The sequence below is a fragment of the Corapipo altera genome, unplaced genomic scaffold (genome assembly GCF_003945725.1).
Source record: "Corapipo altera isolate COAL_440 unplaced genomic scaffold, ASM394572v1 275, whole genome shotgun sequence".
NCBI classification, from domain to species: domain Eukaryota; kingdom Metazoa; phylum Chordata; class Aves; order Passeriformes; family Pipridae; genus Corapipo; species Corapipo altera.
This window is the reverse complement of record NW_020885001.1, coordinates 972,187-984,863: the sequence shown is the minus strand read 5'-3', so window position 1 is coordinate 984,863 and position 12,677 is coordinate 972,187. Positions and strand designations below refer to the sequence as shown.

The window sequence follows — 12,677 nt, the reverse complement described above, 5'->3', positions numbered from 1 at the left end:
TCACGGCCTCCGCTGCGGGTTCGTGCAGGAGCCGCTGCCCCGCGCGCGGGGGTCCCGCGGGACCGGCCCCTGGCCGGCTGGGGCGCCGGCCCGTCCGGCCCGGCCCGTCCGGGCCCGCTGGCCGAGCCCCGGCGCGCCCCGCCTCACCCTGTTCTCCAGCTCGGCCGGGAACTTGCTCTGGAACTGGCAGCGCGTGCCGCCGCTGTAGTCGCGCTGGATGAACACCTTGCCCGACACGGGCGCCTGCTGCGGCCTCATCGCCCCGGCCCGGCCCCGCCGCCGCCCCGCGCGCTTTGCGGCTGTCGCGAAAGCGCCGGCGCCGCGCCGGGCAGGCCGAGGGCGGAAGTGCTGCCCGCACCGCGCCGGGGCGCGGCACTGCGCAGGCGCAGCTCCGCCAGGCGGCTGAGCGGCCGTGTCTGCGCGTGCGTGAAGGGAGCCCGCGCTCCATTGGCTGCGCCATCACAGGCGGGGGGCGGGGCTCCGCGTGACTCCGCCCCCCCGCCGAGCACGTGGGACCGGCCCCGGGAACTGCCGGGAACGGCCCCGGGAACGGCCCCTCCCATCCCGGGAACGGCCCCTCCCATCCCGGGAACGGCCCCGGGAACGGCCCCGGGAACGGCCCCTCCCATCCCGGGAACGGCCCCTCCCATCCCGGGAACCGCCCCGGTGTCCCTGTGCCCCTCGCTGTCCCTGTGCCCCTGGCCACCATCCCAGCCCCGGCCGGCTGAGCGGTGCCCGCTGTGGTGCCAGCCAGTGGCTCGTTTATTTCAGCAGTTGATAAGACCCGTCCCCGGGTGGACAAACAGCTCGGGGAGAAGGCATTTGTTTCTCCAGTCCTGCTGTTTGCTCCCGCAGCTGGCCCTCCCCAGCCAGCTGGGGCTCCCGCCGGGAGATGATAAACGAGGGGAGCATCCCAAGGGGAATGAACTGCAGCACAGACGGGATGTTTTGGGTCACACTCCCTCTCTGCTGGGTCGGTGTCCGGGATGGTTTGGGTCACGCTCCCTCTCTGCTGGGTCGGTGTCCGGCAGGGCTGCAGGGCCAGACGTGCTTCCCATGCCCCCGGTGCCAGGGGAGGCTCCCGGGGCAGGATGTGCTGCCCGGTCATGGTGCAGGGAAGGGAAGGGAAGGGGGCTCTGGGGTCACTGGCTGCAGCACTGGGGGGGCCCAGGCTGCTTGGACACTGCCCTGGCACATCTGTCCCCCTCTCCATGGACACAGACTCCTGGCCCTGTGGCCCTTTGGTGTCAGAGTTCCCACCGACAGGGACTTCTCCATGCAGTAATTGAAAAATGCAAATGCCTTGTGCCCTTCCTGCAGGGAATCCCTCTGTGGGGCTGCAGCACTGACTCCCCTGGAGAAGCCAAACATCACACAGAGTGTCTTTTAAGTGGAAATGACCGATTTTTCACAAAGAGATGAAGCAGAAATAATTAAGCAGGGCCACAGGCATAGTTATCTTGTACCTGATTGCCAGGGCTCAGCCAGGCAGGGATTACTTCACTGTCCTCTTTGGCTGGTTTTTCCTTTTCTTCTGCTCAGGTGCTGATAATGTTTGCACCTCCTATCACAGGGCCTGTAGAAATCCATTTTCAGAGGAGCTGCTCTTGCACCCCGAGTCAGTCTGTGGACTTTGTGGGCAAACAAATCCCAGGAGTGGCTGCTGGGCTGAACAGAGAATACACAGCAGGGCGACAGACTGAGGGTGTGTAGAGAGGAAGCAGCACAACACCAGTTTAAAGATACCTTTTCCTGTTTGTATTTAATCTCTCTCTTTCTACTCCTGAAGTGGAAAGTGCCCTTGCCTGTCTGGAAGGCTCTGCAGGCACCGGGAGGGGACAGTGTCCCCATCCTGCCTGGTCATATGCTGGGCACGGCTGGAGGGAGCCAGGGGGCCCCGCCTGGGAGTTCCTGAGACCCCCGTGAACCCTCTGCATTTGCAATTTCCACTTGGTTCCCATCACACCAGAGTCTGGTGCAGCATTGTCCTTCCTCTGAGAGGACTTTTGATGGCCAAGAGGAATTCAGTGCCAGTGGAGCAGCAGGAAACATTAACCCTTAATTCTCAGCTGGGGGGGCCCTGAGCAGTGAGACCCTGGTCAGAGGGGCAGGAGTCCCTGCTGCCAGTGAGGGGGCTCCAGCTTCCCCCCTGGCTGTCCAGCTCTGAGGACAGGGGCAGCCCAGGCTGCCTGGTCCCAGCTCAGGGACCTGGATACTCCGCTGCTGGGTCTTGCCTCACCCTCCTGCCCTCCATCCCTCCCACAGGAGCAGCCTGAACTAATTAACCCTCTAGCACTCCATAATGAAGGCTAATAAACACCTAATGGGTTTGCTTGAACAACCTCGGCAAAGGCTGCAGGAAACCCCTGGTCTGTGGGGTGGGGTGAGACCAGGGAGCACAGGCTGGGGCTGCCCCCAGCTCCTCCCTCCTGCCCCCTGAGCCGAGCCCCCCAGCCCGGTCCCTGTGTGCCCCTCGGTGCCATCAGGCCTTGTCCCCTCTTTGGGGACCCGGGACTCGAGTGTGGGCAAGGCAAGGTGGGCTCCTTGTTCCTGCAAACGCTGTGGTCAGTGCCCTGTGCCTGTCACAGCGGGGCTCGAGCAGTGCCAGGAGCCCCAGTGCAAAGGAAATGTGCTCAGAAATATTCTGCTTCAAATACTGTCCCAGATGGACGGCATCTTCCTAACCTTTAGCTGGTTCCAATGTGCAAACAGTTAAGACCATAATGTTAACATTTTCTCAGATGTTTTATGTGCATATAAAATATTCTCAAAGAATGTGCTCTTGAATGCAAGGTTTTATCCCATTACAATTTTATTAGTTTATAAAAACATAAAAATATGTTTTCAGGGTGTCTGAGATACTGCTGGCCTTCGCAGTAAACTCTGAAGACCTTGCAGTGGAATATAATCACTCCTATGTGGGAGATGTCTCTGAAAGTTTTGTGATGAGGTAAATGTGCTAATTTCTCAGTCCTGTATCTGATCACCTCTGAAACCACTTAACATAGGAGCAGTTAATAACAAATATGTTCCATCTCTGCACTGAAATCTTCTTTTGCTTTCTGTTGGGGGCCAAAGGCTTGGCTTCTGAAGTACAGCTTAAGAGCTCAGGGCAACTCTTCAGTTAACTCAGTTGCTTCTCTTATCCCCCAGCAAGCAAAAGAACAGATCTCTCTTCCCCTGCCTGGCAACTGTAGCCCCTTCCAGCTGGCTTCCAGAGGCGGTAAGCGAGAATACATTTCTTTCCTGGCTTAACTGAAAACCTCAGTCAAGGAAGGAGATAAATGGAATTTAATAGATGTTCATTTTCAGACATCTACCGTTGTGCTTTTGAAACAGAAGGGATGGCAAACACTGTAATCCCTGGAAACCTTCCAGGTTTGCCATGTGAACAGGAAGGCCAGGCATGGGAACGCTGGTCATGTAATCTGTCCCTTTCTGAAATATACATTTATTGCACCGCGGTGTTTTATCATTCCATGCCTAAGTAGTTCATAATTTTAACAGGCCCATTCCGACTCAGAGCAGTGAATTAGAGTAAGCCCGTTAAAGCTGTGCAGGGAGCGTCCCCGAAATCATAAAGCAGGGCAGTAAATTGCTGTGTCAGGAGAGAGCCAGGCGCTGTCTCGGGGCTCGCACACCCTGGGCTGACCTGGAGGGGCTCAGCCACAAACCCGGGGTGCTCCGGGGGGGCCCTGGAGAGCTCTGTCCCTCAGGAGCCCATCCCGGGGGATCCCATCCTTCAAGAGGGGCGTGGGAAGGGCCCACGGGGCCACGTGGTCCCCTCTGGCCCTCCGAGCCCCCCGGGTGCTGAGGGCCACCCCGTGCCCGTGGGCACAGAGTTCTCCAGCCCGACCAAGCGCAGGCACTCGGGGCTCACGGGGGGAGACGGAAGCGCTTTGAAACAAAGGGTCTTTCAGGCCACCTCGTGCAGTGCAGATCCAAGAGGACAAATCAAATTTACAGGCATAGCTTAGATTGGGAGATACGCTCGCAAAGCCAATTTGTTTCGTTTTATGGGCTCGAAAGATTCTAAGTCAGGGCTCCCTGTATGGTTTGAATTAGGTTGGGATAGGGGTATTCTAGAAAGCCAGATCTGGAGAGGTTTTCACTCGGGGTGCTTGTAATCAAGTAGAGGCCATCCAGCAATGCTCTGAAATAAAATATTCCGTGTCTGCCCAAAACCCAAGCTTCCACATGGCAAAGAAAATTATGAATACCTGAAAAGGGAGGTATCTGTCTTGTTTTAAATACTTAGGAATAAGATTTCACATGTGTATCAACAGAGAAAGTGAGAATTTCAAAGGGTGCTGCTTTAAAAAGCAAAAAAAAACAACAAAGGAAGCTCAAAGTGCTACCAAAAAAATGAAGGTTATTTTCCTCTACCCATCTGTGGCATTAACAAGACTGTGAGTTTTGTCGTCTGAACAGGAGTGTGACTGCAGGGCTTGGAGCTGGCAGGTCCTTGTCCTGCCAGGTGATGGTCCCAGCACCCTGCTCGTGCTGACTGGGGTGACAGCATCTCCCTCCTGGGCTGGTGGAGTCCTGGCACCTTCCCTCCAACACGAGGAGCTGCTGTGACTCCCCAGCCTGAGGGCCCTGGGGTGCATTTTGTGCCCTGCAAGCCAAAAGCAGTGAGGAGACCTTGGCAGTGCTGAGCTGGTTAACGGCTGCACTCCGTGATCTTAGAGGTCTTTTCCAACCTTAGGGATTGTGTGATTCTAAGGCTGTTTGGGCAGAGGGATAAGCCCCTGGCTCCCACTGCTGAGCTCAGCTGCCAGAAAAGTTCCCCGGGAAGTAGCACAATCTTTGTTTGGTCATTAAAGCAGAAAAAGAGAGAGGGAATCTTAGGAAATGCTTGAAACGATTAGGTGATCTTAACTCTAAGGAGCTAAACAAATGCAAAGCAATTCCCCCCCCCCCCCAGCCCCTCGTGCTGCTGTAGAATGTAATCTCATTTCTAAACACACAATTACAGAAAATAAAAAGAAAAGAAAAGAATAATTAATTTCTGCTTCCTCATGCAAATCCTCTGACCAATCATTTAGGGATCAGGGGCAATTCAGCTTCTTGTGCAAATTCCAAACTGAAGGCCTGAAAAAAACAAGTGAATGGATTTACTTTTCTAAGAACCAGAATTAACAAAGGTTCCATTTTCCATGGTTATGTGCCTGGCCAGACAGCCCTTGCTGACAAGCTCTCAAAAAACATGTGTTGGCCTGTTGAAAAGGCCCCAGTGTTGACTGACAGACAATTGAAGTGACAAATTGTTTCATTGTACTTGGCAGGGAGAGCGCTGTATTAGATAATTATGGCGAGGAGGGAAGCGACAGGTCACAGGTCAGAAGACACGTCTGACCCTGTTTTCTGAAAGCCCTGAAAGGAGCCCACGCCCGGGAGAGCAGCGTGGTGCTGACAGAGGCTTCTCCTTCCGCTGGGGTGATTAAGAGCTAACGAAGGTGGAGCGGGGATGGCTCCCTGGCAGCACCCACTGCCCCTGGATGGCTCCTGGCAGCACCCACTGCCCCTGGATGGCTCCCTGGCAGCACCCACTGCCCCTGGATGGCTCCTGGCAGCACCCACTGCCCCTGGATGGCTCCTGGCAGCACCCACTGCCCCTGGATGGCTCCCTGGCAGCACCCACTGCCCCTCGCTGGCTCCCGCGGGGCCTGGAGCGTCCTGGGCCTCCTTCCATGGGATCTCCGGGCTCTGCCACCCCTGGGGCAGCACCAGAGCCCTCCGAGCACCTCGGCAGGTCCGTGTTCTGACCCGGCCGTGTCCCAGCCCCGTGTCCCAGGCAGGTCACGCTCGGGCACAGACACCTCCCAGCCTGACCCCTCCTCGCCAGGGCCTGGTTTCTTTGCTGGCTGCAGCAGAGCACAGCTAATAATTATTGAAGCCTCTCTCCCGCCACAGAAATAAAATATGGCGTGGAATCACAGCACAGCCACTCCATTGAGAGCAGCGCTCCACTGAGTAATACCAATAATTCAAAACAGATGAGCCAGAGGCTCGAGCACTATGGGCTCAGTATCCCAGCCTGCCCTGACCCCTGGAATTCGCTGAAAGTTACCTTGAGACTCGCCAGAGCTCTTTGTAACTTCTGTGAGGGTTATTTATTGCAAAGTCATAAATATTTGCTATGGATTTTCTCCATCAATCTACAAAATGAATTAGGTTAGAAAAAATGTATGTACTCGGATTTTGGGCATGTGTTTCTCAGGCAGGGGAGAAAATGTTGGATCTCAATTGTGCAGAAGACGGGCTGCTGCAGAGCTCTGGGCTCTGCTGCCTGCACTAATTAATTCCCTTCCGCAAACAGTTTAAAATGCACAGTACAGTTGAGAAGGGGGGGAGGGAGGGAAGAGGTTCTTCTTTAAATCTCCTTTAAAATCTTCCATAAAATTATTTATGGGTGAAGGAAAATTCAGTTTCCCCTCTCCTCCCTCCCAGATGCCCTGCCAGTCCACGGAAACCCTGGAATTCAGGGGCTGTTGTGCCCCAGGGAATCAGCCCCAAGCCAACATCTCCCAGTGTCCCTCAGAAGCTGGCACTGGCACCAGCTGGGTGCAATGGGATGGATGGGGGGTGCCCAGCTCTTCCCTTCCAACCCCAAGGAACAGCAAAGCCACTCCATTTTCCCACCCCTTAAAGAGAGGAAGGGGAGCAGGGCTGGCCCTGCCCTGCAGGCACTTCTCTGGCGAACTGACAAGGTTTTGTTCAGGAAAGCTTAAGTGAGACCTTCACTTTGAGGATGCTGCAGTAGGATTTGGGCACAGGCGCTGCTGCACCCAGTGGTGAGGGTGTGACAGCAGCAAGTGAGGCAGGTTCTTTCCCCAGAGGGTGGTGAGGCACTGAAGAGGCTCCCCAGGGCAGTGGGCACGGCCCCAAGGCTGCCAGAGCTCCAGGAGTGTTTGGACAATGCTCTCAGGCACATGGTGGGATTCTTGGGGTGTCCTGTGCAGCGCCAGGAGCTGGACTGGATGATCCTTGTGGGTCCCTTCCAACTCAGGGTATTTTATCAATCTCCAAGCCCCCAGAACTCTGCACCTTTTCAGCCACTGCCAAGTGACTGCAGGGGACCCAGCAGCCTGTGTGTCCCCACGGCAATTCCCACCCAGATGGGGAGCCCTGCACTCCCATGGCTGTCTGTCCTGCCACCCAAAAGTTCCTGAAAGGGTCTGCATGAATGAGCTGATCTAGCTTTGTTTCTGCTCCCATGGTTTGCCCTTTACCCTTTGGCCTTTGCCCAGCTCTGTGGCCAGGGGAGCGAGGGCCTGGCCACAGATGACTGCACAGCTGGCCAGATCCTCTCACAGGAGCACAATGAGCCCTGGGGGGGCCGGGGCTCCTGCTGCTCCCTGGCCCCAGGCACTGCCATGCTTGCTAAAACATCAAACCCGGGATTTTTCTCCTGCTGGAAGAAAGGCTCCAGTGCAGTCCCGTGCGTGGGCTGTGCCCGGTGCTGCCCGGTGCCAGGGAGAGGGGCTGCTGCTTCCCCGTGTGCTCAGTGCTGCTCCCAGTCTCCATCCTGCTTTTCTTCCACTGTGCCTGTGCAGCAAAGCCAAGCCCTGCCAGCCCTGGCTTTCCCTCCGTGGTGCTGGGGTGAGCCCAGCCTGCAGCCCACGGAAGGCAGCCTCTGACTGCCTTCCCTTCTCCCGTGAGCATCCCAGCAAGGAACAGCCTCTCCCGTTCCTTGCACACCCAGCAGGGACTCTGCCCTGTGCAGGTCACACCCCTGTCCCTGTGCACAGGTGAGGGCAGGTCAGCTGGGAGTGCCAAAGACCCGTGTGGGGCTTTTTGGGTAGGGGTGTGTCCAGCAGCATCCAGACGTCAGTGGCACGTGCAGGTGTGGGCACATGTGTGTACATGTACATGTGTGCACATGTGGGTACCTCTGGGTACGCGTGGGTACCTGAGGGTACCTGTGGGTACCTGTGTGTGCATGTGGGTACCTGTGGGTACCTGTGGGTACATGTGGGTACCTGAGGGTACCTGTGTGTGCATGTGTGTACTTGTGGGTACCTGTGGGTACATGTGTTTGCCTGTGGGTACCTGTGGGTACGTGTGTGTGCCTGTGGGTACCTGTGGGTACCTGTGTGTACCTCTGGGTACCTGTGGGTACCTGTGTGTGCCTGTGAGCACCACACTCAGACCTGCCTGGGCTGGCCCCTGCTGCCCGCCACGGGCTCTGGGCTGGGTAACAGAGTAGTGGGAAAAGCTGTGAGAGAGGGAGCGTGACACGAGGAGCTATTTGTTCAATCAATGATTTACCAGATGTGTACACTGTACTAAAGGCTTGTAAACATACTTTAATGGCCAGCTGTAAATCCGGGCAGTAGCAGTGCCAGATTCATGTCCATCAGATGTGTCTTAAGAACAGCAGAGGAAGGGCTCTGAATCACTTTGTTATAGGCTCTGTCAGCTCTGCAATTGTGCATGTAAATCAAAGGACCAGCGCCCTCAGGTCGGAACTATCTGAGTGTCAGGAGAGGTTTTATGACCAGCAGCTTCTCCTTTTCTGGGTTCCCTGCAGTTCCTTGTCTTCCAGAGGCAGCATCTCCAGAACTCTGGGTTTCCCAGTGCCCCGAGTGCGTGGCTGTGTTTTCACTGACTATGCTGGAAGTCTCTTTTGTTAATCACTGAAGCACAGCGTCATTAGTGAGAAGTGCAGAGCGTACACAAAGAGGAACTTGCCAAATTACTAATAAGCAGAAACTCCATCCATCTTAATGAGACAGGGTTAAGAAAATAGCAACCTAGAATATACACAATGGAGCTTTTCCAAGCTGTTTATTTGCTCCTGCTAGAAAGTAGTTCTGAGCTCCATCTCTGGTCCTGTTTGGAGATTGCCACATGTTTTCCAAACCACAGGCTTCTTATGCTCTTGCAAATCATTAAGCACGAGAAAGATAAATAAATAAGTGGACGGATGGCTCAAAAATTATTATAGGGAAGAGGGCAAATGGGATTGCTGCAGAGTGAGAGCATGAGGAGGTGTTTCCTTGTGGTGGGCAGGTCTCCAGCTCCCTTCCTTTGGGGTCCTCACCAAAGCAGCTGAGGGCCCCATGTGCTCAGGCACCACAGGGCTGAGGCTCCCACCACACCAGCCCAGTGGTGTGATTTAGAGCTCCCCGGTGACTTGCAGCACTTCCCCGTGTTCCTCTGGCAAACTAGAAGGGGTCTGCACCCACGCCGAGGTGCCTGCACACCTGTGCTCCCCAGCCACACTTTTCTTTTGTTGGGTAAGGAATGACTTGCAGCTCCTTTCACGTGCACAGCTCGGCTGCTGCGGTTTTATTGAATGCCAGCGCTCGCTGGATGTTATTCAGGCAAACTTTATGTATGCCACAGACCCTCTCAGCAGCCTGCACCTGGTCCAGGGCAAAGCTGAGCCTCGCAGAGAAGAATGTGCTGCAATGCAGCAAGTTATTACAGGATAAATATTTATAAGCCCCTGTAAACATTTGCCGTCGGTTCCCTCCTGGGACTAGGGGCAGACGGTCAGAGTTTCAACAGTGCTGAAGGCATTAGCTCTTGTAGTTCTTTACATGTTATCCCAGCTAGTAAACCCATTGCTGATCCTGTATGGTTATAGCATTTAATGGTGCTAATTTCACACTAACACGAGACAGCGGCTGGAGTTGTTGCAGGCCTTGATCCTTGCCCTGCTCTTGGTGGAGGTGTCCCCTGCAGCCCCAGGGGTGCTGGGCACCTGGCCAGGGTGCCTGAGTGGGTCCCCACAGCTGCAAAACCTTCCCTCATCGTGGGAGTTGTTGGAGCCTCGGAGGCAGAAAACAAACACGGCTAAACCAACATCCTCCTCAGGGCTGACCCCGGCAGGGGCTATCAGCTCTGGGGCCGAGGGGGCTAATCTAAAGCAAATATTCCCTGGAGGTGTCCAGGAGCTGTCCTGCCACGGCAGGCTCTCCGTGAGGGGACATGGAGGGTGGGCTGCCTCCCCTGGCACTCCCCTCCCTGGAGGGGCAGCCTGAGCCCTGCAGCCAGTTGGGCTCATCACCCCATCACTGCTGCCTCTGTTGGGGCTGAGAGGGGGCTAACGCAGGGCTGGGAAACTGGGGAAGAAATGCCAGGGCAGGCAAGGCCGTGACTCCTCCATGCCCTCCAATGCAGCCGTAAAACAATGAGCCCTGGGCAACGGCGCTGGCTGCATGGGACTATTTGGGGGCTTCCCTTTGCTGCTCATGCACGAAAGCCAGTCATTTGGCAAAAATCAGCTCAGTTAGCAGGCATTGTTCGTAAAGAGCCAGGGCCTGAATGGGCTCAGGGCTAATATATTCTATTATCCCACGCCTGCCTGATTCCCCGGGGCAGCGCGGAGGGAAAGGCGCATTCCAGCGTCTGGGCCGGGGCAGAGTGTGCCCAGAGCGGGCAGGGAGGGCGGGACAGGCGGGAGGGCACCGCTGCCAGGGGCACAGGGCCACCTCGGCCACCACCCGCCCTGTCACCGCTGAGCACCTGCCTCAGGTGGGTGTGGAGCAGGGCGGGATGCTGAGCTGCGGGAGGGGCGGGCAGAGCGCCTGGTCCCGCGGCTGCCAGGACAAACAATGGAGCCGGGAACAGGCACGGTTAATTGGGCTGGGCTTTTCACAGGGCAGGAGAGGTCTGGGGACAGCCAGAATGGTGCGTGGTGCAAAGCCTCTCGTTATTCAGTAAGAAAATGTTAGCCCCTGTGGGAGAGGCAGCAATAAATGGTTGTAAAGTAAGGTTAAATGATGACATTAGAGACTAGGCAGAGATTTAAGAAGCAGCAATTAAGATTAAAGAGATTGAGATTTAAGAAGCAGTAAAGGGCTACATAATTATGAAGGGAGATGGCTGTGCAGGCTTCACTCAAAAAAGTTCGTGCCCGGTTCAGAAGGGGTTTGCTGAAAGAGCAGCCCTTCCTGGGCAGCTGCTCTCTAAGAGGTCTTATACTGTGTGTTAAGCAATTTAGTGGCCTAGACCAGAGCTGTTAACTTTTTCATTATTTGGTTTTTTTCCCCTTCTCCCTTTTTTCTTCTTCTTTTTTTTTTTTTTAAAGAAAAAATGGTTTGCTGGCAACTGTATTTGCTGGTCAGTTGTATTTCAGTTCACAACTCACTCTTGGATTCCCATTCAGGCGCTGCTGCCATGAGTGTGGGTATCAGCCACGGAGGAGAGAAGGCAGCCAGCAAAGACCTTCCCTGGGCCGAGTTCAAGAACCGTGCAGGCCGTGAGTGTGGTCGGATTTGGCAGCCAAGGCATTCCCAACTGGAGCTTTCCCGCTTGGATCGGGAGCAGTGAACTGTGGCAGGCTCAGCAGCCACTGTCCAGCATGTCAGGGCTGCAGCCAAGCCCACTAATGAGTGTGGGATGCTCCAGGGCACATGTCCCTGGAGTGATCTGACAGGACATTTACCTGCTGCCATGTGGCATTTGGAGAGCTCCCCAACTTTCGAACAAGAGTCTCCCAAGTCCCCACCTTGCCTTCCCACCCGTGACGTCCCTGTCACACCCCTCAGCCTGGAACAGGATGGTAGCACTGCCAGAGTCAAATGCCCATTGCTGCTCTGCAAATGGAGAGGCTCTGACACTTTCCTATGACCTTGCCATGGAAAATGGAGTCAGTGGAAGAGTTTGATTCCCGACCAGTGCCCATGAGGTAACACTTGGGTGCAAATAAAGACGCTCGAACAAAGCCTCGAGCAGATCAGTGCCCTGCTCTGTGTTCCACATTACACCTGGCTCCTGGGGCATGGCACTACCTTCTCAAAATTAAGTGTTTCAGTGTCTCTAAACTGGTTTTGGTGAAAGCAAATTCTACTCTGCCAGAATTTCTCGAGGGATATGAAGTTCATTTTGCAGTTGTTTCTCGGTGCAAACAGTGGTCAGTGCTTTGCCAACATTTCCTGAGCCCGAGCAGCAGGAGGGGGCCTGCTCCATCCAACTGCTTATTTCACTCTGCTACAGGCTCCTTACGGCACGGACGTCTCCTGTTAATGCTGAATTCTGCACTTCATTAGTGGTGCAAACTGGCTGCTCTCTTCTGCTGGCCCTCAGGTGAAAGTGGCTCTTTCAGGCTTCCAGGCTTCAGAGCCTCTTCCATTTACCTCTCAATGAGGTGTAGTTCCTGTATTAAATGGCACAAGCTGCTTGAGCCAAAGGCAGCAGCAGGAACAGGAGCTTCAGAGGAGTCCGGAGGAGGGAGCTCAGGAGAGCCACTGGAGAGCTCAGGAGAGCTCCCTGGCACAGGGAGGTGTGGGCAGAGCTGCTCAAAGGCCAGAGTCTGTGCACAAGGACTGAGCTGCCTCCTCCTGCCCGGCTCGTGCCCAGGGACACTCTGCTCTGCCCCGGAGCGCCTGCACTGGCACCCGGGTGGGCTCATGGCCACAGTCCTCTGTGTGCCCAGCTCCTGGCTTGGGGGGCCCTGGGGAGCACGGCAGGGTGAGAGAGGAACAGGGAGTGCAGCTCCTGCTGTTCCCAGGCGCGATACCGCTTTAAGGAACAGACCCTCTTTCTCTCTCCTGGTTTTGTTTTTTTTTTTTTCCCCTTCTTTCCAAATACCATAGTTTCTGTTGGAATTTGTCCACGGGGAAATGAGGTTTGCGCGGCCCAGTCCAGGTTCACAGAAACATCTGCAACCTTGGAACAGGCGCTCGGGAGCGGCGGGACCTCCCAGAGCCGCCCGGGCACGG

At 55.5% G+C, this 12,677-nt stretch overlaps 1 protein-coding gene across 1 annotated transcript in view; it reads right to left on the bottom strand.

The window, feature by feature from the left end:
• Nucleotides 1–297, bottom strand: part of GOLGA7 (golgin A7) — a 3,596-nt gene extending 3,299 nt beyond the window's left edge. Inside the window, exon 1 of the mRNA XM_027667130.1 lies at nt 148–297. Coding sequence (XP_027522931.1) covers nt 148–258 — 111 coding nt within the window. The 5' untranslated portion in view covers nt 259–297. The remainder of the gene's footprint in view (nt 1–147) is intronic.
• Nucleotides 298–12,677: the final 12,380 nt, after the last annotated feature.